This window comes from Lactuca virosa, chromosome 8 (genome assembly GCF_052849685.1).
Source record: "Lactuca virosa cultivar CGN04683 chromosome 8, Lactuca_virosa_CGN04683_v6, whole genome shotgun sequence".
In the NCBI taxonomy this organism is placed as follows: domain Eukaryota; kingdom Viridiplantae; phylum Streptophyta; class Magnoliopsida; order Asterales; family Asteraceae; genus Lactuca; species Lactuca virosa.
The window spans coordinates 42,118,764-42,144,734 of record NC_136433.1 but is presented as its reverse complement, the minus strand read 5'-3'; the positions used below and the strand labels follow the sequence as shown (position 1 = coordinate 42,144,734).

At 35.9% G+C, this 25,971-nt stretch overlaps 1 protein-coding gene across 1 annotated transcript; it reads right to left on the bottom strand.

Moving 5' to 3' along the window:
* Positions 1–15,462: 15,462 nt before the first annotated feature.
* LOC145133751 (putative serine/threonine-protein kinase PIX13) lies at positions 15,463–24,844 on the bottom strand. The gene is made up of 6 exons (XM_079068716.1): positions 23,509–24,844; positions 22,885–23,246; positions 16,738–16,873; positions 16,507–16,643; positions 16,221–16,344; positions 15,463–16,063 (listed from the first exon to the last, which is right to left on the bottom strand). The coding sequence occupies exons 1-6, from the start codon at positions 24,332–24,334 to the stop codon at positions 15,750–15,752; spliced, it is 1,899 nt and encodes a 632-aa protein (XP_078924842.1). The 5' UTR covers positions 24,335–24,844; the 3' UTR covers positions 15,463–15,749.
* Positions 24,845–25,971: the final 1,127 nt, after the last annotated feature.

Below are 25,971 nucleotides of genomic sequence, written 5' to 3'. Positions count from 1 at the left end.
ACTTTAATAAATTAATGTTTTAAGAAACAATATAAGGTATTAATTTTTAAAGACTAAATATTGAAAATACTAAATGAAACTTTGTTAAATTTTGTTGATAACTGTTAATAATTTTACGTCCTGCAAAACCTCTCTCTTGTTGAGTTTCAAGAGACAATAACATTTAATGGTTATAATTTCTATAACTGGTATAATATCTTGAGGTTCTACCTTTAAGATAAATATAAATTATATATACTGAAAGATCCCATACCTGAGTAACCTCTGCAACCAGTTAGTCTGATCATGATACTTTGATGGAAGTATTATTGTGATGATATTGATGCGTCTCACATCATACTGAAGAAATTAACCATGACTTGCAGAAAGTCTTGGATAATTATGAAACATATCAGATGTCTCATCAAGTAAAGCATATATTCAATCAGAACACTAGAAATAGTTTCAAGTCTGTTCAAGCATTGAATAAAAGGAAGTCTAAGAGATTGTGCGCTCATATAGACTTATAGTTCAGTTAAGGGAAATACAACATAAACCCAGAAATCTGTTGGTGATTTGTTATCATCAATGTTATTTAAGTGTAATGGGATTATTTTTGTTGACCAAAAGTGATCTTGATAAATATTAAACAAGTAAGGAAGGTATGAAGTACACACTTGTTTAAATTTGATCAAGTATCAAAGTACAGTGTCATTTAGGGGCGAAGCCCCTGAACGAACGGGATTCCGGGGGCAGCGCCCCTAGGAGCGGGGTCCAAGGGGTGGCAGCCCATGACGGGGTCCAAGGGGCAGAGCCCCTGGCTGGGATCGAATTTTAAAAATCCGAATTTTAGAGAATTGACCCATTTTGATCTCCTTCCAAAATACCCGTTTTAAGACCGTTTTGGTGGTTTTGTGACAGCTTTAAACTGTCATATGATAGTTTTTAGACAAGGATCTAAAAGTTAGTTTTGGTCTCTTTTTTTGGTACTCACGAAATTATACACTTTCACTCTCTTTCTTTTCTCTCTGAATTTTCTGAGTCTTATCCATTTGGGGATTTGGGAGTATGTCACACCCCCAGCCATCGGCGGAAACACCGGGTAGTGTAACGTTATTCTTCGTATCACAGTTATATAACATACATTGAATAGTACTAAAGAAAATACATACCTTTATTGATAACTGAAAGTTACATAACTGTTTTTCTAGGACCTATTACATAATATCCGACTATGACATACTTCTTAATGAACAGAAAGGTAATAGTAAAACTTCTTCTGTTCGAATACATACCAGCTTTTCAAGTTCCTGAAAACACATGCATTTTAAAATACGTCAACATAAAGTTGGTGAGTCCACAGGTTTTGACTCCATAAAATAATACATTTTTCCACATTCAAAAGTATAGTTTTGAAAGTATCATTTTGACTCTCCAACATTTAGTATGTATATTAGGTATAATAGTTTACTTATCAATTAAATGTTATACCTAAACATTCCTTAATCCTAAGGTATAAGTAGGGGGAAACTTATACTTAACATTAATACTTGTATACGACAAAGTATAATATTTCTAACAATTTGCTACCATGAGCCTATAACCGCTGCTATGGCATAATACCTCTAATAGAACACACTCATGATTTACCATGAGAAACAACACCGTACGCTTCATCGACGCCGGAACAATAACAAATAAAAGGATAGTTCATCACTTGCTTTTGGTTGACTGTAGCTAACAGTCACAAGTGGGGTGGTCAACCTGTATACTAATTATACACGACTTCCTCGCTCACACGGGATTAACGGTTATAGTTCAGAGGATTTCCGCTAAGATCCCCAATCTTAGTTGAGGAATACAATTACTCATGTAGACTTCGACGACTTCCTATAGCTTTAACAACAAAAGCATTTTCACGTCTAAAACCCTAAGTCACTAGACTATGCTTTTAAACATTACTCCTAACTTCATAACATTTAGGCAGTATAACAGCTATATCTTGAAGTAAAACCAGGTTTTATCTTAACCTAAAACCAATAATAACAACATATAATGTTCCTAGTTTTATCTTGACATAAAACTATCAATATCAATACCAAGTTTTATCTTAACATAAAACTAACAATAACAACATATAACATATCCAGTTTTATCTTGACATAAAACTAATAATAGCAACATACTTTATAACTTAACATATAGAACTTCCGAATATAACTTCGGAACTATATCGCACACAACATATATATAGAATCCTAAGTATAACTCAAGATCTACATTAGTAAATTAACATACTGATAAGTTGATAATAGTTGTATATATTCAAAATATTATATTTAGAACAACTATACCCCGACTATTATAACTATATACTATCATATAGACATAATAATAACATATATATATATATATATATATATATATATATATATATATATATATATATATATATATATATATATATATAATATCTAGCATGCGTTTTCCCCCGAAATATTAGAAAGTGGGGCCGTGAAACTCACCCTAGTAGCGTGATTTTATGTTATCTAAGCAAAAACGGCCAGCGTACGAGGTCGTCGGGGCTCGGGATGCAAAATGGCCTCTAAAAACGAGATAGAGAGAAGAGTTTAGGTGTGAGAAGTGTTAAGATCGAATTTGCTATTTATAGGCTGATTTTTGGCCATTCACGACGTGAACCAAGCATGCTCACGTCGTGAGCTCGATCCTGCTCACTTCTTAGACCCGCCATTTGGTCCCTAGCTTCGAATGGTGTCCCTTTGACTCCTCACGACGTGAATCAATCCTTGCTCACGTCGTGAACTTTTGGTTTATCACTTCGTAGACTTGCCATGCGCCTACTAGCTCCGAAATCTGGCCTTATGACTCCTCACCTCGTGAACATCTATGTTCACCTCGTGAGTTCAGTCAGATTAGGGTTTCTGATAGCTGAATCTTCGAAAGGTCGTAACTTTCACATACGAACTCCGTTTTTGACGTTCTTTATATCCACGAGTAGGTATTTACGAGTACTACAACTCTCTTTTAGACTTAAATAGCTAGTTCTAAGTTTATTTTAAATTCCTCTTATTATAGAGATTTATAATGTTCGGTTTATCATAACTTCTTCATGCGAAGTCAGATTCAAACATTCTCTATATTTTTGGAATCGTATGGACGTATATTTTGAGTTGTATCATAAAGAAGGTTCATATTTGTATTAGAATTTATCATCAACTACATAAAACTCTTACCACATTACTAGGTTAACATAATCACATTACATGATTGGCATAATCACATGTGATTGTCTATTGACCTATTTTGACTAGTGTTACAGAGTACCACCCAAATACTTCGATTTGATAGTGATAATCACGATTCTCAGATTTCCAAGTGCCATTAAATCCATATTTATAACAAAAAATCGAAGTATTCTGTGATCATGGCAAGTGGCGATTCTATGAAGGAAATGACAAGTAAGTTTGAAAAACTGAACAAGTTTGAAGGGCAAGATTTTCGTAGATGGCAGAAGAAGATGAAGTTTCTCCTTACCACTCTGAAAGTGGTGTATGTTCTGAGTACACCCATGCCAGTCTTACCAGAATCTGTTGAAGATGAACCTTTGGAGGCAACAAGAAGAAGATCAAAGTGGGAAAATGATGATTACATATGTCGTGGTCATATTCTCAATGGTATGTCTGACTCTCTTTTTGATATCTATCAAAATTTCGAATCTGCAAAAGAACTGTGGGATTCTCTTGAATCCAAGTACATGGCTGAAGATGCTTCTACTAAAAAGTTTCTTGTTAGTAACTTTATGGGTTACAAGATGATTGACTCCAGGCCTGTTATGGAACAATTCCATGAAATGTTAAGGATTTTGGGACAATTTACTCAACACAATTTGAAAATGGATGAAGCCATTTCTGTGGCTGTGATCATTGACAAACTACCCCCTTCATGGAAGGATTTTAAACACAATCTGAAACATAACAAACTGAACAAGTAAGTTTGAAAAACTGAACAAGTTTGAAGGGCAAGATTTTCGTAGATGGCAGAAGAAGATGAAGTTTCTCCTTACCACTCTGAAAGTGGTGTATGTTCTGAGTACACCCATGCCAGTCTTACCAGAATCTGTTGAAGATGAACCTTTGGAGGCAACAAGAAGAAGATCAAAGTGGGAAAATGATGATTACATATGTCGTGGTCATATTCTCAATGGTATGTCTGACTCTCTTTTTGATATCTATCAAAATTTCGAATCTGCAAAAGAACTGTGGGATTCTCTTGAATCCAAGTACATGGCTGAAGATGCTTCTACTAAGAAGTTTCTTGTTAGTAACTTTATGGGTTACAAGATGATTGACTCCAGGCCTGTTATGGAACAATTCCATGAAATGTTAAGGATTTTGGGACAGTTTGCTCAACACAATTTGAAAATGGATGAAGCCATTTCTGTGGCTGTGATCATTGACAAACTGCCCCCTTTCTGGAAGGATTTTAAACACAATCTGAAACATAACAAAGAGGAATTGACTTTGAATCAACTTGGAAGCCATTTAAGGATTGAAGAGTCCATAAGGACTCAAGAACTTGACAACAATCCTAAAGGCAAGAACCAAGTTGGTTCCTCTTCTGTGAACATGGTGGAAGGAGAAAGTTTAAAGAATCCCAAGAAGTCTAATGGAAAAAGGAAGTTTAAAGGAAAGGATGACAAGTCTTCCAACAAGAAGGCTAAGTTGGTTTGCTGGAATTGCAACAAACCGAGTCACTTTAAGAAAGATTGTCGTCTTCGCAAAGTGAACAAGGATGGTGCTGGACCAAGTGGATCCAAGGATCCAGAAAAGCAACAAGGTCAGAATTCTGTTTTCCTGCAGAATTCTAAATATATTCAGAATTATATTTCTGTGATTTTTGAAGCATTTTATGTGCAGGATGATAATGTTGCATGGTGGGTTGATTCGGGAGCGACAAGTCATGTTTTCAAAGATCTATATTGGTTCAAGGACTTTCAACCAATTGAAGATGGATCTGTGGTGAAAATGGGAAAGTTTGCAACTGAACCAATCAAGGGTTTAGGATCTGTTTTACTTTATTTTACTTCTGGAAAGTGTTTGTGTCTAAACAATGTTTTATATGTACAGGGGATTCGAAATAATCTTGTGTCTGAAATTGTTTTAAATAATTGTGGTTACAAAAAAGTATTAGAAAGTGACAAGTATATCTTGTCAAGACATGGTTCTTTCATGGGATTTGGATATGTATGCATTGGAATGATTAGACTTAACATTAATTATCCCTTTATTGATAATTCTGTTTGCATGACTTCTACTAGTACTACCAATAATTTTAATAAATTTGAATTATGGCATGCTAGACTAGGACACATTCATTACAAGAGATTAAAAGACATGTCTAAAATGAGTTTAATTCCTGCTTTTGATATGCAAAATAATGGAAAATGTAAAACATGCATGCTAACTAAAATCAATAGACAACCTTTCAAAGATGTTGTTAGGGAAAGCAAGGTGTTGGATCTTATACATAGTGATTTATGTGATTTCCATGTAACACCTTCCCTTGGAAACAAGAAGTATGTTGTTATTTTTATTGATGATGCATCTAGATATTGTTATATCTATTTGCTACATTCTAGGGATGAAGCACTTGATAAATTTAAAATTTATAAACAACAAGTTGAGCTTCATAAAAATGAATTAATAAAAGTATTGCGTACTGATAGAGGTGGTGAGTATTATGATCCAGTTTATTTTGAATCAACTGGAATAATACATCAAACCATAGCTCCATATACACCACAACAAAATGGTGTAGCTGAAAGGAAGAATAGGACTTTGAAAGAAATGGTTAATTCCATGTTGTCATATTCTTGATTAAGTGAAGGGTTTTGGGGTGAGGCAATGTTAACTGCATGTTACATCTTGAACAGAACTCCAAATAAAAGGAGTAAGAATACTCCTTATGAACTTTGGTGTAAAAAGGTACCAAATTTGAGTTATCTCAAAGTTTGGGGCTGTAGAGCAGTAGTAAGGCTCACTGAACCCAAAAGGAAAACATTTGGTGAGAGAGGTGTAGATTGTATCTTTATTGAATATGTTGAGCATTCTAAAGCATATAGATTCTATGTTTTAGAATCTAATGGCCCTGTGTCTATAAACACGGTGATAGAGTCAAGAGATGCTATCTTTGATGAAGAAAGATTTACATCTATACCTAGACCAAGGGACATGATTCATCAATCTTCCAGCAAGAGTATTACTCAAGCTGAAGATGTTTCTGGTGGTGCAAGTTCTGTACCTGAACCTAGGAAAAGCACAAGAGTAAGAAAAACCAAGTCTTTTGGATCTGATTTTCAACTTTATCTAGTTGAAGGAACAAGGAATGAGACTATATGTCAACATCAATATTGTTTTAATATTGAGGAGGATCCAAAGACTTTTAGTGAAGCTATGGCTTCCAGGGATGTTCATTTCTGGAAAGAAGCAATTCAGGATGAGATTGATTCTACCATGCATAACAATACTTGGGTATTGTCGGATTTACCTCCTGGTTGTAAGGCATTGGGTTGTAAGTGGATCCTCAAAAGGAAAATGAAGGTGGATGGCACAATTGATAAGTATAAAGCCAGATTGGTTATCCAAGGATTTAGGCAAAAGGAAAGCATTGACTTCTTTGATACTTATGCTCCTGTTGCTAGAATTTCCACAATTAGATTATTGTTAGCTCTTGCAGCTATACATAATCTTGTGATTCACCAAATGGATGTGAAAACTGCATTCTTGAATGGTGACTTAGATGAGGAAATCTACATGAAACAACCTGAACGGTTTGTGATGCCTGGTAATGAACATAAGGTGTGTAAATTGAAAAAAATCATTATATGGTTTGAAACAAGCACCAAAACAATGGCATCAAAAGTTTGATGATGTGATATTGTCTAGTGGTTTTGCATTAAACCAGGCTGACAAATGTGTATATAGCAAATTTGATTCTTCTGGTAAAGGAGTTATAATTTGTCTATATGTTGATGATATGTTAATCTTTGGTACTGATCAAGGTGAAGCTGATAAAACCAAGAAATTCTTATCATCTAGTTTTGACATGAAAGACATGGGGGAGGCTGAAGTAATTCTTGGTATAAGAATTAGAAAAGGAAACAATGGGATTTCAAATTCTCAATCTCATTACATTGAGAAGATATTGAAAGAAGTTTAACTTTGAGAATTGTTCTCCTGTTAGCACTCCTATAGATCCTAGTCTTAAGCTTCTACCTAATAAAGGATCTCCAGTGTCTCGACTTGAATACTCAAGGGCTATTCGTTGTCTAATGTATGCCATTATTAGTACTAGGCCTGATATAGCATATGCTATGGGAAGGCTTAGTAGATATACTAGTAAACCTAGTTCACATCATTGGCAAGCTATAAGTAGAGTATTCAAGTATTTGAAAGGGACCATAAATTATAGTTTAACTTATATTGGTTATCCTTCTGTTTTGGAAGGTTATTCAGATGCCAGCTGGATTAACAACTTAGAGGATCACGCCTCTACAAGTGGTTAGGTGTTTCTTCTTGGAGGAGGTGCCATTTCTTGGGCATCTAAGAAACAGACTTGTATTACCAAATCAACCATGGAGTCTGAGTTTGTTGCTTTGTCTGCAGCTGGTAAAGAAGCTGAGTGGCTAAGGAATTTGATTTATGAAATTCCATTGTGGCCCAAACCGATATCTACCATTTCTATCAGATGTGATAGTGTTGCAACCTTGGCTAAGGCTTATTGTCAAGTGTACAATGGAAAGTCTAGACATTTAGGTGTTAGACATAGCATGGTTCGTGAGCTCATCATGACTGGTGTGATATCTGTGGAGTTTGTAAGAACTCATTTGAATTTAGTCGATCATCTAACCAAAGGGTTGGCAAGAGATCTTGTGCACAAGGCGGTTGTAGGGATGGGTTTAAAGTCCACTTAAAATCTTTTATATTGAGATACCCAATTCCCATCTAATGTAATATTAGATGCTGAATTCAATATGGAAAGCTTGATATTTGAAGATTGGAACACATTACAATCATTCTCCCAAGGTATGTGTTCAGTACTGCAAGTTAAGGAGGTTGATATAAATTTTGTTTCTTAATAGTTCTTTGAAAAATTGCATTTGCAGGTGCAAGAACAAAAGAACTACCTATATAAGCATGAAGTTTAGCTGCTTCAAGAAGTTGGGACTTGACTTTGATATGCTTATTGAAGGATGGGACACAAGCTAGTAAAATATAGTGCTAAGTTAGAACTTATGAGAATGTAAACTATTGTGTGTATTATCTTCATATATTCACTATGGATAGAAAGGGTTCAATCCTTAGTGACACCCTGATATTTGAATATTTGGAGTGTATAATCTACTTATGTGAAATTCAATCGTCACGACATTTCATTTATGCATCATTTTGTTGGTGTTATGTTTCATTTTAAGTTAATCAAGATTACACTTAAATAGGGGAGGTTTGTTGGTGATTTGTTATCATCAATGTTATTTAAGTGTAATGGGATTACTTTGTTGACCAAAAGTGATCTTGATAAATATTAAACAAGTAAGGAAGGTGTGGAGTACACACTTGTTTAAATTTGATCAAGTATCAAAGTACAGTGTCATTTAGGGGCGAAGCCCCTGAACGAACGGGGGTCCGGGGACAGCGCCCCTGGGAGCGGGGTCCAAGGGGCGACAGCCCCTGGCGGGGTCCAAGGGGCAGAGCCTTTGGCTGGGATCGAATTTTAAAAATCCGAATTTTAAAGAATTGACCCATTTTGTTCTCCTTCCAAAATACCCGTTTTAAGACTGTTTTGGTGGTTTTGTGACAGTTTTAAACTATCATATGACAGTTTTTAGACAAGGATCTAAAAGTTAGTTTTGATCTCTTTTTCTGGTACTCACTAAATTATACACTTTCACTCTCTTTCTTTTCTCTCTGAATTTTATGAGTCTATCCAATTGGGGATTTGGGAGTACCACCCAAATACTTCGATTTGATAGTGATAATCACGATTCTCAGATTTCCAAGTGCCATTAAATCCATATTTCTAACAAAATCAAGAAAGGACCGAATGATTAGGGTATTTTCTATTGTGGAAGAAACTAGACACTAAAGGGGGAATTGTTCCTCTCATCTCATCAAGCTGAGGAAGTCTGACCTGGACAAGACTTCAGATGTCTATATGATATAACTATTTATTTTTCCATCATTCACTTGAGTATGTAATACTTCAGGTGACACTAATAATTGATATTATGTGTTGATGATTGGAAGAAATAATCAACTGATTACAAACATATGGTATTTCGTGTTGAAGATATAACAAGTGTTGTTATAGTCTTTTATTTAAACAATAGATGTATTGTACCTATCCTTCTAGGGACATGTAATAGTTGTGATTTATGAATAAATCTAGATTTACTTATCGTTTAATGGATGTTCATATTCATGTTCTGAAACGATGTATTCTGTGTTAAAGAATATTTTCTCATAATGTTATTCATGAAGTAAATATATAATCTTTCATTAAATTAATAGTTCTGATCATAACTCATATATAATCAAATGATATTTGATTGTAACTTATCTATGAATTAATCATCATGACAATATATATAAGAAATACATATACCAACTTCAAAAGGATGGAATTTTTGAAGGCAAATGAGATTGATTCATTTAATATATGTGAATCCTATTTATATGGGAAGATGATTCACAAGTGTCTTTATCTATTAGTAGTTAAAGAACAAAAGGCTTGACAAAGAGTTATACATAAGTGATGTATGTAATCTTTTTCAATCCATGAATAGATTTGCTGATAGATACATAATCAATTTCACTGACGACTTTTGTTCGTTGTTGATGAAACCTTTTGATTTGATCAAAATTTTCATAGTGAAGATTGAAATACTCATTAATGATATCATCATTAACCTTTCGATGTGATAAACAAAATGAGTTTTGTAAACCAAGTCTTCTTGGAACATCTTAGGAGTTGTGGAATCGATTCACAACTCATTCCGACAAAAACACTCACTTGTCATTAGTATGTTTCTTGTGGCACAAGATCACCTGGTCATTTGAATCTATCTTTTGATATTCGAGGTAGCCTTCGAATTCTCTAGTGGGATAGGGTCACCTAGCCACTAGCTGAATGTCGATAGTACAAGTTTTTGAAGAGGATAAAAAGCAGACCTTTCCGTCTATTACATGATGTTTATTAAAGGAACGATTTACTTTATAAATTTTTTGGAGTCATGCTCACTGCAACAAATATATATATATATATATATATATATATATATATATATATATATATATATATATATATATATATATATATATTCCAACCAAACAAGTGGATTAGATACTTATATTAGGCTAAGGATGAAATAGTTTATCCTTATCTAAAAGATATGAAGTCATTGAGCTTATGTTAGACAATAAGCTTAACCACTCTAGTATCTACTAATTGCATTTATGTAGAATATCCTAAATGATTGTTTAGGATGAAGTTTCTACTAATCCCAGTATGTGTCATTCCATAAGACAAGTGATTAGAAAGTTCTTTTTCTAAGTGAGAGCTATATGGAACTTTAAGAGCTTAAGAACCATAAACTAAATGCATCAAGTTTGGAACTAGCAAATTTCAATTGTTGTTGAATCTGCTCAATGGTTGACCAGGAACTAATAAAACACATAGAGATGCATTCATGTATGATTATCAAGTATGGGCTTGATTAATCTTCCTCGATATAGTTTGACTATAAAGAGTAAGTGAGTTTTCAAGGGAGAAAACATACATGAATGAAAATCTTTCCAAGATTTAAGCTAACATCTCAAAGTAAGAATCTTATTTTTTATAAGGTAATTACATAGTGTAATTTAACTATGAATCTAGATGATTCTTATGTTTGCTACAAAGCTAGTGGGAGCGCAGTAACATTCCTAATGTTATATTTAGTGGACATACTAATTCATGGAATAAGGATCTATATAGATAGATCATGGCAACTTAAAGGATTAAGTAAAATTGCATTAATTGTCAAGGATCTTAAAGGAGCTTAAGATAAAGGACTTTGAGAGAGTCATCTTGTCAAATACCATATGACATGATTTTGAGCAAAATCCTAGTGCAAAACTGCAAATGTTTTTGAACTAGATAATATGATTGTATTATGTATGCTGATGCAATTGGATTAATCATTTATGTCATGATTATGCATAAAGGCCAAATAAGTCGTATTCTTAGAGCATGTCGAATGATACCATTATAATCCGAGAACAAGACATTGTGTGACTTATAGGAACATTCTAAAGTACTTGCGAGAACTAGAGAAATATTCCTAGTCTACGGAGTATTTGAAAGAAAGTTATGTTTAAAGGTGTTACACATGTGCTAAATTTTCAAATAGATTGAGATAACTCTCAGTCATAATCGGGCGTGTCCTCATTATGAATGAAAAGATAGTTACATGGATAGTGGTTCCATGTAGATTTTAATTACAGTTACACATCAGAGTTAGAGTACCTCGTGGTTTGGAGAACCACATACAAAGATGATTAATGTATAGTTCATTATGACTAGGAGTAATCCCATTACACAAGTATTGGTATCTAAGTCATATTCAAGCATCTAATTCATTCTCAATAGTTTTTCTTTATATATTAGTTATATATATATATATATATATATATATATATATATATATATATGTATATATGTGTATATATATATATGTATATATGTGTATATATATATATATATATATATATATATATATATATATATATATATATATATATATGTATATATGTGTATATATATATATGTATATATGTGTATATATATATATATATATATATATATATATATATATATATATATATATATATAAAACTAAAAATGATTGTATTCGCAAAGTTTATACAAATCAAGTTTCTCAAATCTACTTAACAAATCTGCTTCTTTAGCTAAAGCATGAAAGTCAAGCTGGTGCTATAGATCATTGTTGATACAAGTAGATGTATTTGATTGAAATTTAGTATTTGGATATTGGAACAATAAAGCAACATATATTGTAATGAATGATATATTGGATATGCGTCTTTCATTAAATAATTATTGTGTTCTATATTAGCATGTTTAAATCCTTGAATAACTGGGTTATTCTAAATGTCCATAGTCGTTCATAGTTGTGAGAGCATCTATGAAGTAAGACTAATATGAGTGGATTGGTGGATTCTCATGGAGATCAGAATGGCAAAGAGCTGCTACCAACTTCATAGGTACTTGATTGGGAGAATAAGTATTGGACTTAACCCGCATCAAAACCACTTTATGGATCATATTTAAGAGTGATGTTTTGATCAAGGTTGTATCTTTTAATCTTAGACCTGAGATGCGTATTTGGGACTTGAGGTGTAGGGATTGTTGTGCTTAGGCATGGTTCAACGTTGTTTCGTAAAGGGGCAGTCATAAAGGCCATCGTTGGGTATGACATGAGCTGCATTGATAGGCGTATGTAGTCAAGATGATCTTTGTATTCTTAGACTAGAGATGCATATTTGGGACTTGAAGTGTAGGGATTGTTGTCATATCTCATGTTCGACATGATGTCTGAGAATACAAAGATGGGCGTATGTAGTCAAGATGGGATTTGTCCCTCTTATTCGTAGAGAGCATGACATCTAAGGCCTTAGTTAAAGTTGAACAGTAAATGAGATTGATCGCGATCCATATCTCATTTTCGACATGTTGTCTGAGACAAAGGAATAATTGATACCACACATTTAGTAACAATTGTAGCTTAGAGCTCCTGGAATTGACTGTTGATGAAATGGCACCCTTCATATGTTGTTAGGGGCAGTAGCCCGTTGCTAGACGTCAACTACTGTCTATGTCAGTCTATAATGAATCTTGTGCAAGTGGGAGATTGTTGGATCTATATGCCCAAGAATCATTATGGAGTGATATTGCTAATAATATATGATCCTATAGGGTCACACCTTTAGCAAGTTTGCACATTTTGTATATTTATTATTAATATGATTATTAATAAATAATATCGATTCTTGTATTTTAATTAGGGAATAATTATTGTTTTGTGAAAATAATAATTATAAGAGAGTATTACTAGTTATTATTTCATATGGTATGAATTAATAAGTCATTCACAACATTTTGGACTAGTTGGATTCTTTTGTCTTTTACCTAAAAACAAAGTTTATATTTTATAAACTTGGAGTTTATAAAAAATAAAGAATCTTACTTTTTAAAAGGCATAATGATGGTGTGAGAGGTTGCTTTTTCAACCTTCCACCTTTTGTCTCCCAGGCTTCTAAAGGTTACCATTACTTTATATTATTTTAATGGTTAGGCCTTACTTTTCATGGGCTATATAAGTGATGCATGAGGCTTGCATTTTTGCAAGAGTGAAGCTCTTCTTCTTCCCTTCTTCGTCTCTCTAAAACCGTGAGTGTGAAGGAGCTCCAATCCTTTGAAGTTTGTTGCTTTACTTTGGTGTTTAGAAGACCTCTTGATTTGTTCCCTTTAGTGCTTATTTTAGTTAAGCACTTAAAGGCTTTAGACACTCAAGAATACAAGAAGGAACTAGCATTCCAAGTGTCTTACTCTTGATGGTGGATACTTGTAGAGAAGATCATACACTTTGATAATTTGTTATCTTCATAAACACCCCAAAACCAAGTGGGTTCAAAGACTTCAAAGATTATCTCTAAAACATCATATGGTTGGTTTTATTTCATTCTAACCTCTATAAATGGATCCATGATGGTTCGATTTTGTTATGAACTAAAATTAAACTCGTTATTTTTAAAGTCTTCCGTTGCCGGTTTTTGTGAAAAATAAACTTTTGTTTCGTATCAAAACCCAACAAAACCTAGATCTAGACTTATACGGATGTCTTATGGGATAAAGTTAGAAACTTTAGCCATTAAGGCCTTGGAAAGGACCAGATCTAAGCTTTGGAGCTCTTGAAATCGGAAGAAAATGGATTAAGCTTGTTTGAGCTGTTTAGACCAGTCCCCACGACGTGGCCTTAGGCTGTCACGATGTGGCGACTGGGGAATCATCGACTGTTTTGGCATGTAGTGCCCATGACGTAGAGGGCTGCTGATTGGCAATTTTGACCTTGATATGACTGTTGACTTTGAGGATTGACTTTTGACTCATTGACTTTTAGTAAAAAATATAGTTTAGAAAGATAGCATAAGAGTTTATCTTGTGTGGTAATCTAGGTGGCGTTTAGTACCTATTTCCTGATTGTGTGGGTTGTTGACGTTTGAATGCATTAGCGAGGTGAGTCTCTTCACTATAGTCGTGTGTCGAAGACACCAATGCCGACCCACTGGATTGTGTTATGTAGGATCCTAGCTGTCTTTATGACTCTTGCATGTATGTTTGGGTTGAAATATACCCCAGGGCTGGGCCCACTATTGTATGATTGGATTGAAATATACCCGAGGGCTGTGCCCACTATTGTATGTTTTGGTTGAAATATACCCCAAGACTGGGCCCACTATTGTATGTTTGGGTTGAAATATACCTAAGGGCTGGGCCCACTGATTTGTATGGTATGTGGTAGTTTGGGGAACTCACTAAGCTTTGTGCTTACGGTTTCGTGGTTTAGTATTTTTAGGTACTTCCAGTTCGAAAAGGAAGGATCTGACATGATTGCACAACATCCCTTTACGATTTTTGCATTGATGATTATTCTACTATGATGTTTTTGATACATTGTTTTATGACTATTTAATACACATGCTGTATGTTTTGATGATTTAAAAATGAAAATTTTTTATCACTATTTTTGGGTCGTTACATGTCCTCTATTCTTTATTTTGTACAACTTTTTGTTTACATCTTTAAACTTTTGTTGCTTTCATTTTAGTTTATATAGCTTAATTTTTCCTTTGTAATCCTGTTGAGAAGCTAAACTGTTTTCCATCATTTAAGCAAATTTGTTGTTCAAATTTTTTTGTTAAAATTTCAAAAGGCATATACCCTTGCATAGATCCAAAGTTTCATACTTTCATCAAGTTTGTTACATTCAATTTCATCCCGTGTAGTTGGGGTAGATGTGTCATCAGTGTGATCAAACACTCCAAACATGTAGAATGTGATTTCGAAAGTTGGCGTCAAACATTATTGTTCAACTCATCAAGTTTAAGGGCAACACGAATGATAGCTTTGATGTTTGTAATGTCGTAGTATTTTTCAGCAGATGATTGGGGTTAAGGACAACACTTGCCTTATTTTTTTGTAGGAAATAGAAGGGTAAATATGGCCTAGGATTTAGGCTGTCGAGACAACACAATAAAAGAAAGGAAGGGGGCGATATTGAAGAGAGATGAGAGATTTGCCTGGAGGACTTTAGGCTCCCGTAGCGTGAAAAAAAATCTCATGATTGACAAGTTCTTACCGGAAAACATATATATAAAATACAAATGGATATGAGCCTACATTACACATAAGATGACCTAACTATGATGTTACAAATGCAATAAAAACACATCTAGAATGTGCATGCATCTACAAGATACACACTAATAAACATAAATTGCAAAACCTTGATGATAATTCCATTGATATTGTTCAGATGGGTAATCGATCGATCCACTCCATGATTACCAAACCTTTTGTTCATGGTCGGGATCATCAAGTCCCATGTGTTAGCCTCTCGACTTCCTTGGTTATAATTTGATTGTGTTGATCTCTTCTAAACGTGCCACCACTTTCTCCATTGAAGGCCGACGCACTGGATCTGGCTCAAGACAGTTTACGATGAGTTTCACTACTTTCATTGCACCTTTTGATGGATAAACTTGTTCCAACCGTGGATCCATGATTTTCTGTAGTTTTTTGATATTGTTTAAGGAAGGTCTAGCCCACTCCACCAAATTATGTTGTGAGTTAGGCCGGCTTTTGTCATGTACACATAACCCGGTAATCATCTCTAGCATCACCACTCCAAAACCATAAACATCACTCTTAACATATACATGACCTGCAGTTGAATAAAAAAAACACTGGATAAGAAATCCCAATAAAAAGTGAAGAAACCATAGCCAATGTGACCCCTAAGACTGAGAAACCTTGTGATTTAATTAATCCGTAAAACCAACAAGTTGTACTAGCTTGAACAAGGAGATTAGAGAACTAACCAGTGGCTATGTACTCAGGAGCTGCATAACCGTAGGTGCCCATAACGCGTGTTGACACATGAGATTCTCCATTGACTGGACCTAACTTTGCCAGTCCAAAATCCGAGAGCTTCACATTAAACTCCTGTAACATATATAACTCACTATAACAAATTGCTATGATACATATATATTTATTCTCTTTATTATATAATATGTAATAGAACCCCCCAAAAAATTGCTTAAAGGTTGCAATTATAATCATGGATCGTATGTTCAGAGTAAAACATATCTGTTTTTTACTTGCCTCATCTAACAAAATGTTTGTCATTTTCACATCTCTGAAGATGATGCTCTTTTCTCTAGTGTGCAAGAAAGCAAGGCCTTGTGCTACTCCTATTGCTATTTTAATCCTCATGTCCCACGGAAGTGGTTTTAAAGTTTCTAAAATCCAATTTAAAACGGAAATATATCATTTACAAATTTCACAGATACCATTCAACATTCCATATTTGTTGATATATATTTACATACTTACTTCTGAAGAGATGACTAGCTAAGGTTCCTCTTTGCATATATTCATAAACAAGAAGAAACTCCTTATTTTCCCAGCAATAGCCAAAGAGTTTAACAATGTTTGGGTGGCTAAATGTTCCCAAGAAGTTCACTTCTGCCTGTCATGAAAACACACAAAATTAACAATTTGATTTTTACTTCCTTTGTACCGTCCGTCAGCTAGCTACTAGATAATCTTGCCACTTTATAATATACTTGTTTTAAAAATCTATTTATTTAACAAATCAAATATTTCTTCCAAATCTATTTATTTAACAAGAATGGTTACACTAAGAGGAAAAATAGGACACAAAAGGTTTCTGCAATTCATGTACAATATTCCGATCTCTTCACCGTAGTTTTACTTTTACCATATTTCGATCTTTTAGTGATGTTTGACATCACACAACACTTATCAGCCAATTATTGAGCGATTCTGTTAGATATGTTGAACACGACTCTTTGTATGGGAAACAAAAAGACTTTTATTAAGACACTTAAGAAGACCTTACACTTTGTGAGACTACTACACACTTTGCTCTCTTTGAGGCTTTCTTGGATGGTTTGGAGCAAATGAGCTCCACACCTATTTATAGGCCTCTTAGGAAGGTTCTAGATACTAGTATACACTTACTACCTACTAGATAACTCTAGAAATATCTAACATACTCTATATGCTTCCATATGTTTCTAGAATATTCTACCATGTTCTGGAGAGGTCTAGGTTGCTCCAGTGTCTTCTAGAATGATCCATAACCTTCCAGGGTCTTCCATGTCGTTCTAGAGTATTCTAGACTCTTCCGGTATATTCCGGAGTCTTCCATAGTCTTCCATAATGTTCTAGAATCTTCTAGAGCGTTCTAGAACAAGCTAAAGTCTTCTAGATAATATTTGTTCTATTGGGCTAGTGATGATCTTTAACACTCCCCCTCAGCACTAGCCCTCATTCTTCGTACCATGTTAAGCTGACAACGAAAACCTTCACATTTTCCAATACTCAGTCCTTTGGTGAACAAGTCTGCTATTTGGTCATCGGTCTTGATCTGTCGCATCTCAATTTCTTCCATCAAGACTTTCTCTCTGATAAAGTGATAATGCACTTCCACATGCTTTGTTCTAGCATGAAATACTGGATTTTCTGCCAGCCGAATTGCAGATTGGTTATCGCAGTGAAGTGGTACCGTATAGTCAACTTTTTGATGTAAGTCCTCCATTAGGAGTACCAACCATGTACTTTCTTGAGCTGCTACGGCCGCTGCTTTGTACTCCGCTTCTGTGGTTGACAATGATACGGTTGGTTGTCTTTTACTACACCATGATATTGGCCCCGACCCAAGCTTGAACACATACCCAGTGGTTGATCTTCGGGTATCATGGTCTCCTGCATAGTCAGCATCACAATATCCAACCAACTTGCAGTCTTCTCCTTTTTTATACAAGAGACCATAGTCAATTGTACCTTTGACATATCTTAAGATCCGTCGGGCAGCATCCAAATGAGGTTTCTTCGGATTTTGCATGTATCGACTCATAACTCCAACTGCATAAGCAATGTCAGGCCGAGATAAAGTTAGGTAGATAAGACTACCTACTAGTTGTCGATACATCGTTCCATCGTCCAACTCTTTTCCTTCATTAGCACATATCTTGGTATTTGGCTCTATTGGTGTTGATACTGGCTTACACTCCAACATGCCAAACTTTTGAAGTATATCTCTTGTATACTTTTGTTGGCAGAGGAACAACCCTTCCTTTGTACGATCAACTTCTAACCCCAAGAAGTGTTTAAGCTCCCCCAGCTCTTTCATTTGGAATCGCACCGATAGATTTTCTCTTGTTTGATGGATTTCTCTTTCGTCATCCCCGGTGATGATCAAGTCATCCACATAAACCAACACAATTGCCAACTTCCCTTCTTTTTCTTTGACGAACAGGCTTGAGTCTGCATGTGCAACTGAATAACCACTTCGGGTAAGAAATTCAGCAATCTTACCATACCAGGCTCTTGGTGCCTGCTTCAATCCGTAAAGAGCTTTTCTCAGCTTGCACACATGAGTGGGATTAACTGCATCCTCAAATCCCTTTGGTTGGTTCATGTAGATCTCCCGATCTAATTCTCCATGCAGGAAAGCATTCTTCACATCCATCTGCCATAATTTCCAGTCTTTACTAGCTGCAAGAGCTAGCAGCACCCGTACAGTAGTTATCTTCGCCACTGGACTAAATGTTTCATCATAGTCCAATCCATATTGTTGTGAGAACCCTCGAGCCACCAAACGAGCCTTGTATCTTTCAATTGATCCATCTGTGCGTCGCTTTAATTTATAAACCCACTTGCAGGAAATGGGTTTTATATCTCTTGGTCTTGGTACCAGTTCCCACGTTTGATTCTGCTTTAAGGCTGTAACTTCTTCTTCCATTGCCTTCTGCCAAGCTTTATTCTTAATTGCTTCTTCATATGTCTCCGGCTCTTTAACACCGTCTTCTAAAATAGCCGCATTAGCATACTTGGGATTAGGCTTTCGGATTCTTTCCGTCCTTCGAAGTTGTGGAGGCGGCGTCTCCCTTTCACCGGCATTACTTGTTTGAGTTACTTCTTGCTCAATGACATCAGTGTCGCTCGGATCTTCAGGTGTATCAACACTTGACCAAATGTGTGCAGTTTGCTCCCCCATCTTTTGTTTTAAAACTTCTTCAATATTTTCCGAGTCTGGTAATACTTTCTTCTCTAAGGACCACCATGAAGATGCTTCATCGAACACTACATCTCTTGAAGTGTAGCATCTTCCGCTTGTTGGATCACAACACCTCCATCCTTTTCTTTGATTGTCATATCCAACAAATATACACCTGACTGCTTTCTTGTCAAACTTGCTACGTAAATGACTAGGTACAAATACGTAGCAGACACAACCAAATACTCGAAAGTAGCTAACAGTAGGTTTCATGTTCCATAGTGTCTCAAATGGTGAGATGAAACCTAACCTTGGTTGGGGAAGTTTATTGATCACATGGGCAACAGTTCGCATTGCTTCAGCCCAAAATCTTCCTGGGACATTCTTCGCGTGTAGCATGCTTCGACAAATTTCTGCAAGATGTCGATTCTTTCTCTCAGCTACACCATTTTGTTGAGGTGTGTTGGCACATGTGAATTGATGACGTATACCACATTCTTTTAGATAGCTATTGAATTCTTCCGAGGTGTATTCTCCTCCATTGTCTGAGCGTAGACACCGAATCTTCTTTCTCACTTCTCCTTCGACCGTTGTCTTGAATTCTAGAAACTTTGAGAATGTTTCAGATTTTTCTTTCATGAAGAAAACCCACACATATCTCGAATAATCATCAATGAATGTCACCATGTACCGCATCCCGCTAATTGATGTCTGCTTGACTGGACCGAACACATCCGAGTGAATTAACTCTAGTGGCTTCTTTGCTCTAAAATTTGACTCCTTGTATGGTAATTGATGAGCTTTACCATACTGACATCCAGCACAAACAACATCTGTTTTAACTTCAAGTTGAGGTAAGCCACTGAGCATGGATTTCTCCATTATTACCTTCAACTTGTGATAACCAACATGTCCCAGCCGTGCATGCGATAGATCTGCTGTCTCGTTCTTACGAGTCTTATCTACATAGGCAGACTCTGCGGAGAGAACATAGACGGACTCCACTCTCCGTCCTTCCATTGTTGGCTTTTCTGATATTTTAAGATCTCGATAGACCTTCACATCTTGTGGGCCAAACAAGACGTAGTTTCCTGATGATGTTAGTTGCGATACCGATAACAAGTTCTTCTTCATACCTGGCACGTGATAGACATTATGTAGTGACACCATGTCAGATTTATTACCAGGCATGATCGTTGTTTTGCCAATCTGAGCAATTGGAAGTCGTGCATTGTTGGCTGTAAGTACCATGCGACTCCCTTTGTACTCCTTCACGTCTTGTAGTTTGTTCTGATCACCAGTCATGTGATTGGAGCATCCTGAATCAATGATCCAGTCATTCTCATAGTTGATACGCTCTCCCATCATTGCCATGAGCGCCAACTCGTTTTCTTCTATGGCGCATAATGCCTCAGCATCCCATTCATCCTCTATTTCCTTTTTGGAAGTTACGACATTGCTTTCCACAGACTTTTTCTTTGACCAACAATCTTTGGACATGTGGCCCCACTTTCCACAATTGTTGCAGTTGCCTTCGAACCTCCTCCCCCGAGAACTCTTATTGTCGGTCTTTTGAGATCTCCATGGTTGTGAGGTTCCTGGCTGACTCTTCCATTTGTCAGCATTTTTGTATCCTTCTTTAGAAGGTGGCTTGAAATTTCTCCGACTTTTACTTGTGTAGAGTGCTTCTTCTTCACTCTTCAGCGTGATGCCTCCCATTTTCTTAGCCATAGCTTCTTGGCTGGCCAACAAATTCTCAAACTCTACAAGTGATGGTTGAACGGGCCATCCTTGTACAGCAGTAACGAAGCTTCTATATTCCGGCCTCAGTCCATGGATGATGATCCTCTTCATTCGAGCTTCTGTAATGACGGATTGCGGATCTAGTTCAGTAATCTCCCGACATATCGACTTGACCTTGTGGAAATATTGAGCAATCGTCATGTCACGTTGTGAGATTGATAATAGCTCGTTCTCCAAAAGTTGTAGTCTTGTATCATTCTTCTTTGAGAAAAGCGTCACAAACGTGTCCCAAGCTTCTTTCGGTGTGTTCTCGTCCCGAATATGCTCCAACATCTCTTCTTCGATTGTGGTCTTCAAGGCAAACATTGCTTTGCCTGCTTTGATTTTCCATTTGCGTAGAGCGCCATTAACATCTTCCTCCGGAGGCGTGGTTTCGCTTCCGCCAACGACCTCCCATAGATCTTGTCCTTGTAAGTAGGACTTCATACATGTTTCCCATGTTTTGTAGTTGTTGTTGTTGAGTTTCTTGATTCCTCCGACGACTTGGAGATCACCCATCGTGTTGGCAGTACCTCGGTAATACCAAACAAGCTAGTTTCGACACTAAACTTGCAGAGTCACAAACTACTCACGATACAACGAGAATCACTCGTTCTCACTATCAAGAAACCTTGCTCTGATACCAGATTGTTGAACACGACTCTTTGTATGGGAAACAAAAAGACTTTTATTAAGACACTTAAGAAGACCTTACACTTTGTGAGACTACTACACACTTTGCTCTCTTTGAGGCTTTCTTGGATGGTTTGGAGCAAATGAGCTCCACACCTATTTATAGGCCTCTTAGGAAGGTTCTAGATACTAGTATACACTTACTACCTACTAGATAACTCTAGAAATATCTAACATACTCTATATGCTTCCATATGTTTCTAGAATATTCTACCATGTTCTGGAGAGGTCTAGGTTGCTCCAGTGTCTTCTAGAATGATCCATAACCTTCCAGGGTCTTCCATGTCGTTCTAGAGTATTCTAGACTCTTCCGGTATATTCCGGAGTCTTCCATAGTCTTCCATAATGTTCTAGAATCTTCTAGAGCGTTCTAGAACAAGCTAAAGTCTTCTAGATAATATTTGTTCTATTGGGCTAGTGATGATCTTTAACAAGATATAGGGTATTCACATCACTCTATCTGTACTTGTTATTTACTTATTTTGGTTAGATGCAAATGATGGCAGCGGGCAGCCTACTTTAGTTCGATTCCCCAGTACTTCAGTCAATATGCTATTTTCCCATCCATTAATTTTAGGCAATGTACTTTTTTCATCAAAAAAAAAAAAAAAATCTCTAGTTCTCACGAATCATTGAGTTCTCAAAAGAACTTGAACGTACGATATATACATTGCCAGGATCAACATAGATTAAGAAGATCAAGGGATGAGATTGATTCTAAGAAGATTAGGTACGTACGTTCCATAATTAAAGGAATAATTTAAGGGATTTGAATAATGCAAAAAAATAAATAAATACATTGCTTAAAATGGGATAGGGACCTACAATAGGTTGCTAATCCATATTGAGGGTCACAAATTGTGCATATATGTAATGTAAAGAAGGTACGAGAATAATAAGCCAAGTACGTACGCAACTCATGCACACCAAAATAAATATTTCAATGCAAGAGAATGGAGGTAACAAAAAAACAAACAAACCTGCCACTCGGAGAAACCTTGCATACTTTCGGGGTTGAGTCTCTTGATGGCCACAGCTAACCCAACACCAGCCTTCCGTGGGACAAAAGTCACACTGTCCAACCACCCTTTGTAAACTGTCCCAAAACCACCATCCCCAAGCACCATGTCAGGCCGAAAATTCCTAGTGGCACTCCGAAGCTCAGAAAACGTGAACATCTTCAAGATTGGTATCTTTGTCTCTTTACCAGGTAGCACCACCTGCTGAGAAGCAGTTGCAACGCCACCCTCAACAAACGTGGTGGCATGCTTTTCCATCATCATGCCTTTCTTAATGTTGTTGATGCTTTGCCCAAGTTTCTTTCTAGCACCCACACGACCTTCTGAAACAATAATTAATTAACATTTAGAAAGAGAATTAACATGAGATTATTTATGGGCTTTTTAAATAGAAGACAACGACATGTACGTGTACATGATCATAGCCATCTTCCTATAGGTCATTGTATCAGTGATATATACTACCAAGGTATCTCATATGATCAAATTTGTTGGTGAGTACTGGCCTTCAAGATGGAATATATATCAACCTAAACATAAAGCTTATAAAAATCCCAAACAGTAAATAAAAGAGTTTTAACTTACTTATTGGAGCTTTAATCAAGAACAATGACCATGCCTTCTCAATAAATATAGATCTTCCAATGTCTTTTTGATCACGAGAACTCATCTCACTTTGCAATGTCCACGATAACACAAGCTCAAGCTTAGCTAACACCTTAGTCATTGTGGGTCGATCCTTTGAACATGCAAGGAGACATTCATATGCAATTCTTCCAAATTCCTTCAAACATTTAGCTCTCGTTTTCCCCCTCAAATAGGGATCAATGATTCGATCAATCTTACCTTTTCTGATGCACTTTTTCGCCCATACAGATAGGCTGTGTTGCTCCTCATCCAATGTAAAATCCAGAGCAGGTCTACCACACAACACTTCCAATAACACCACACCAAATGCATACACGTCAGACTTTCGTGTCAGTCTCTGAGTTGTGAAATACTCGGCATCCATGTACCCAAATGTGCCTTTGATTTGATCGGTATAAACATTAGTGGTCCCCACCAGCTTAGCTGGACCAATCCTGGACAACCCAAAGTCAGAAATCTTAGCCACCAAATTCTCATCCAGCAAAATGTTTGAGCTCTTGACATCGCGGTGTATGACTCTAGATTCGACACCTGTACCTGTATGGAGGTAGTCCCAACCACGAGCAGCATCTATGCAAATATTGAGCCTTTGGACCCATGTCAGCTGAGATGAATTACTTACATTACCTTTTCTTTTGTGCAAATGATCCCCAAGACTCCCATTCCGCATGAATTCGTAAACAAGGATCATCTCTTTTTCAGTAGACCCTTCATAATATCCTAGTAGAGACACGATGTGACTATGGCGAAACTTGGAAAGCATCTCAATCTCTGCCCTGAACTCGGATGCCCCTTGACTCGAATATTCAAAATTCAACCTCTTGATGGCAACATCAATTCTTTTCCCAAAGTCAACTCTACCTTTGTACACATTCCCAAACCCGCCCTTTCCTATTACAAATGCATCATCAAAATCATTGGTGGCCAACCTGATTTCAGCAAGTGAAAAACGCCGACACTGTTTATCCAGTCAAGGGCAATGAGAATGAATCGTTCCTCTGAACATGTTCTTCTTTGTGTAGGGATTGCTGTCCCGATGATGTTGACATGGATAAATTCTTCCGTTCACCATCATCTTCATTCTGTTGTTTCTTTAGAAAGTAAAACACAATACCCAATACAGTAAGGAGAAATATAAGGACTGAGAAAAAGTACATCTTTTTCGGAGTTATGGATTACAGTTTGGAATGGAAGAAGCGATCCTTTAATCAGAAAGCTGGAGATGATGGTTGCCTTGAATGCTAGAGTTCACTTTGATCATCTAAACTGACCATCCAAATAGAAACAGATGTTGGCTAATAATTGTTTAACCCTTATCGTTAAAGTATCCAAATAGAAACAAATGTCTGCTAATAATTGTTGGAAAAGTCCCAAACTAAAATTGGTTTATGAAAAAGTCCCAATTACCGGAAAAAATGACTATTTGACCCTTTTTTCCGGTTTGTCGGTTTCAATACTTACCCAGTTTCAATAAAGTCTCATTATTTTACCATAATTTTCATTAAAGTCTCATTATTTTACCATAATTTGAGACTTATTCGTAAATTATGGTAAAATAATGAGACTTTATTAAAACCCGGTAATTAATGAAACCGGTAAATCGGGAAAATATGATCAAATAGTCGTTTTTACCGGTAATTGGGACTTTTTCGTAAACAAATTTTAGTTTGAGACTTTTTCGTAAATCAAAGTAAAATATTGGAACTTTTCCGGATATTTCCCAATAATTGTTTAACCCTTATCATTAAAGTATGTAGGACCCGACAAAATAAAGTTCTTTAAAGGGTGCAACTAAAATTTAAAGAGATATTAAATAGGGTGAGCATAAGTCAGTTTCTAAAGTTTTTAAAAATACTTTAAAAAAAAAGTAAAAATAGTCTTTGGAAATTGTCATTTTAGTCCAAAAAATTCAAGACTAATACCATTGATCCAAAATAAGTTTTTTTTTTATTACATTTTTTGTCCAAAAGTTTTTGAAAATACTTAAATTGATGAATTTGCCGCTTTTATTTTGGTTTATCATTTTCTTTTCGTTACAATAATTAGAAAAAAAAAAACAAAATTAAAATACCACCCCTACCCCCTTATCCCCCCCTCATCCCTTTCTTTCTTACAATATATTCATAAAAAGAACCGTTGGAGCCGCCACCCTCGCTAGAGCAGCCACCCTCTCGTCGGAGCAGTTACATTTGCCAAAGCCTCTCTTCGAAGCATTTTCCACTTATACACACACACACACACACTCTCTCTCTCTCATATATATATATATATATATATATATATATATATATATATATATATATATATATATATATATATATATATATATATATATATATATATATATATATATATATATAGAGAGAGAGAGAGAGAGAGAGAGAGAGAGAGGTAAGTTCA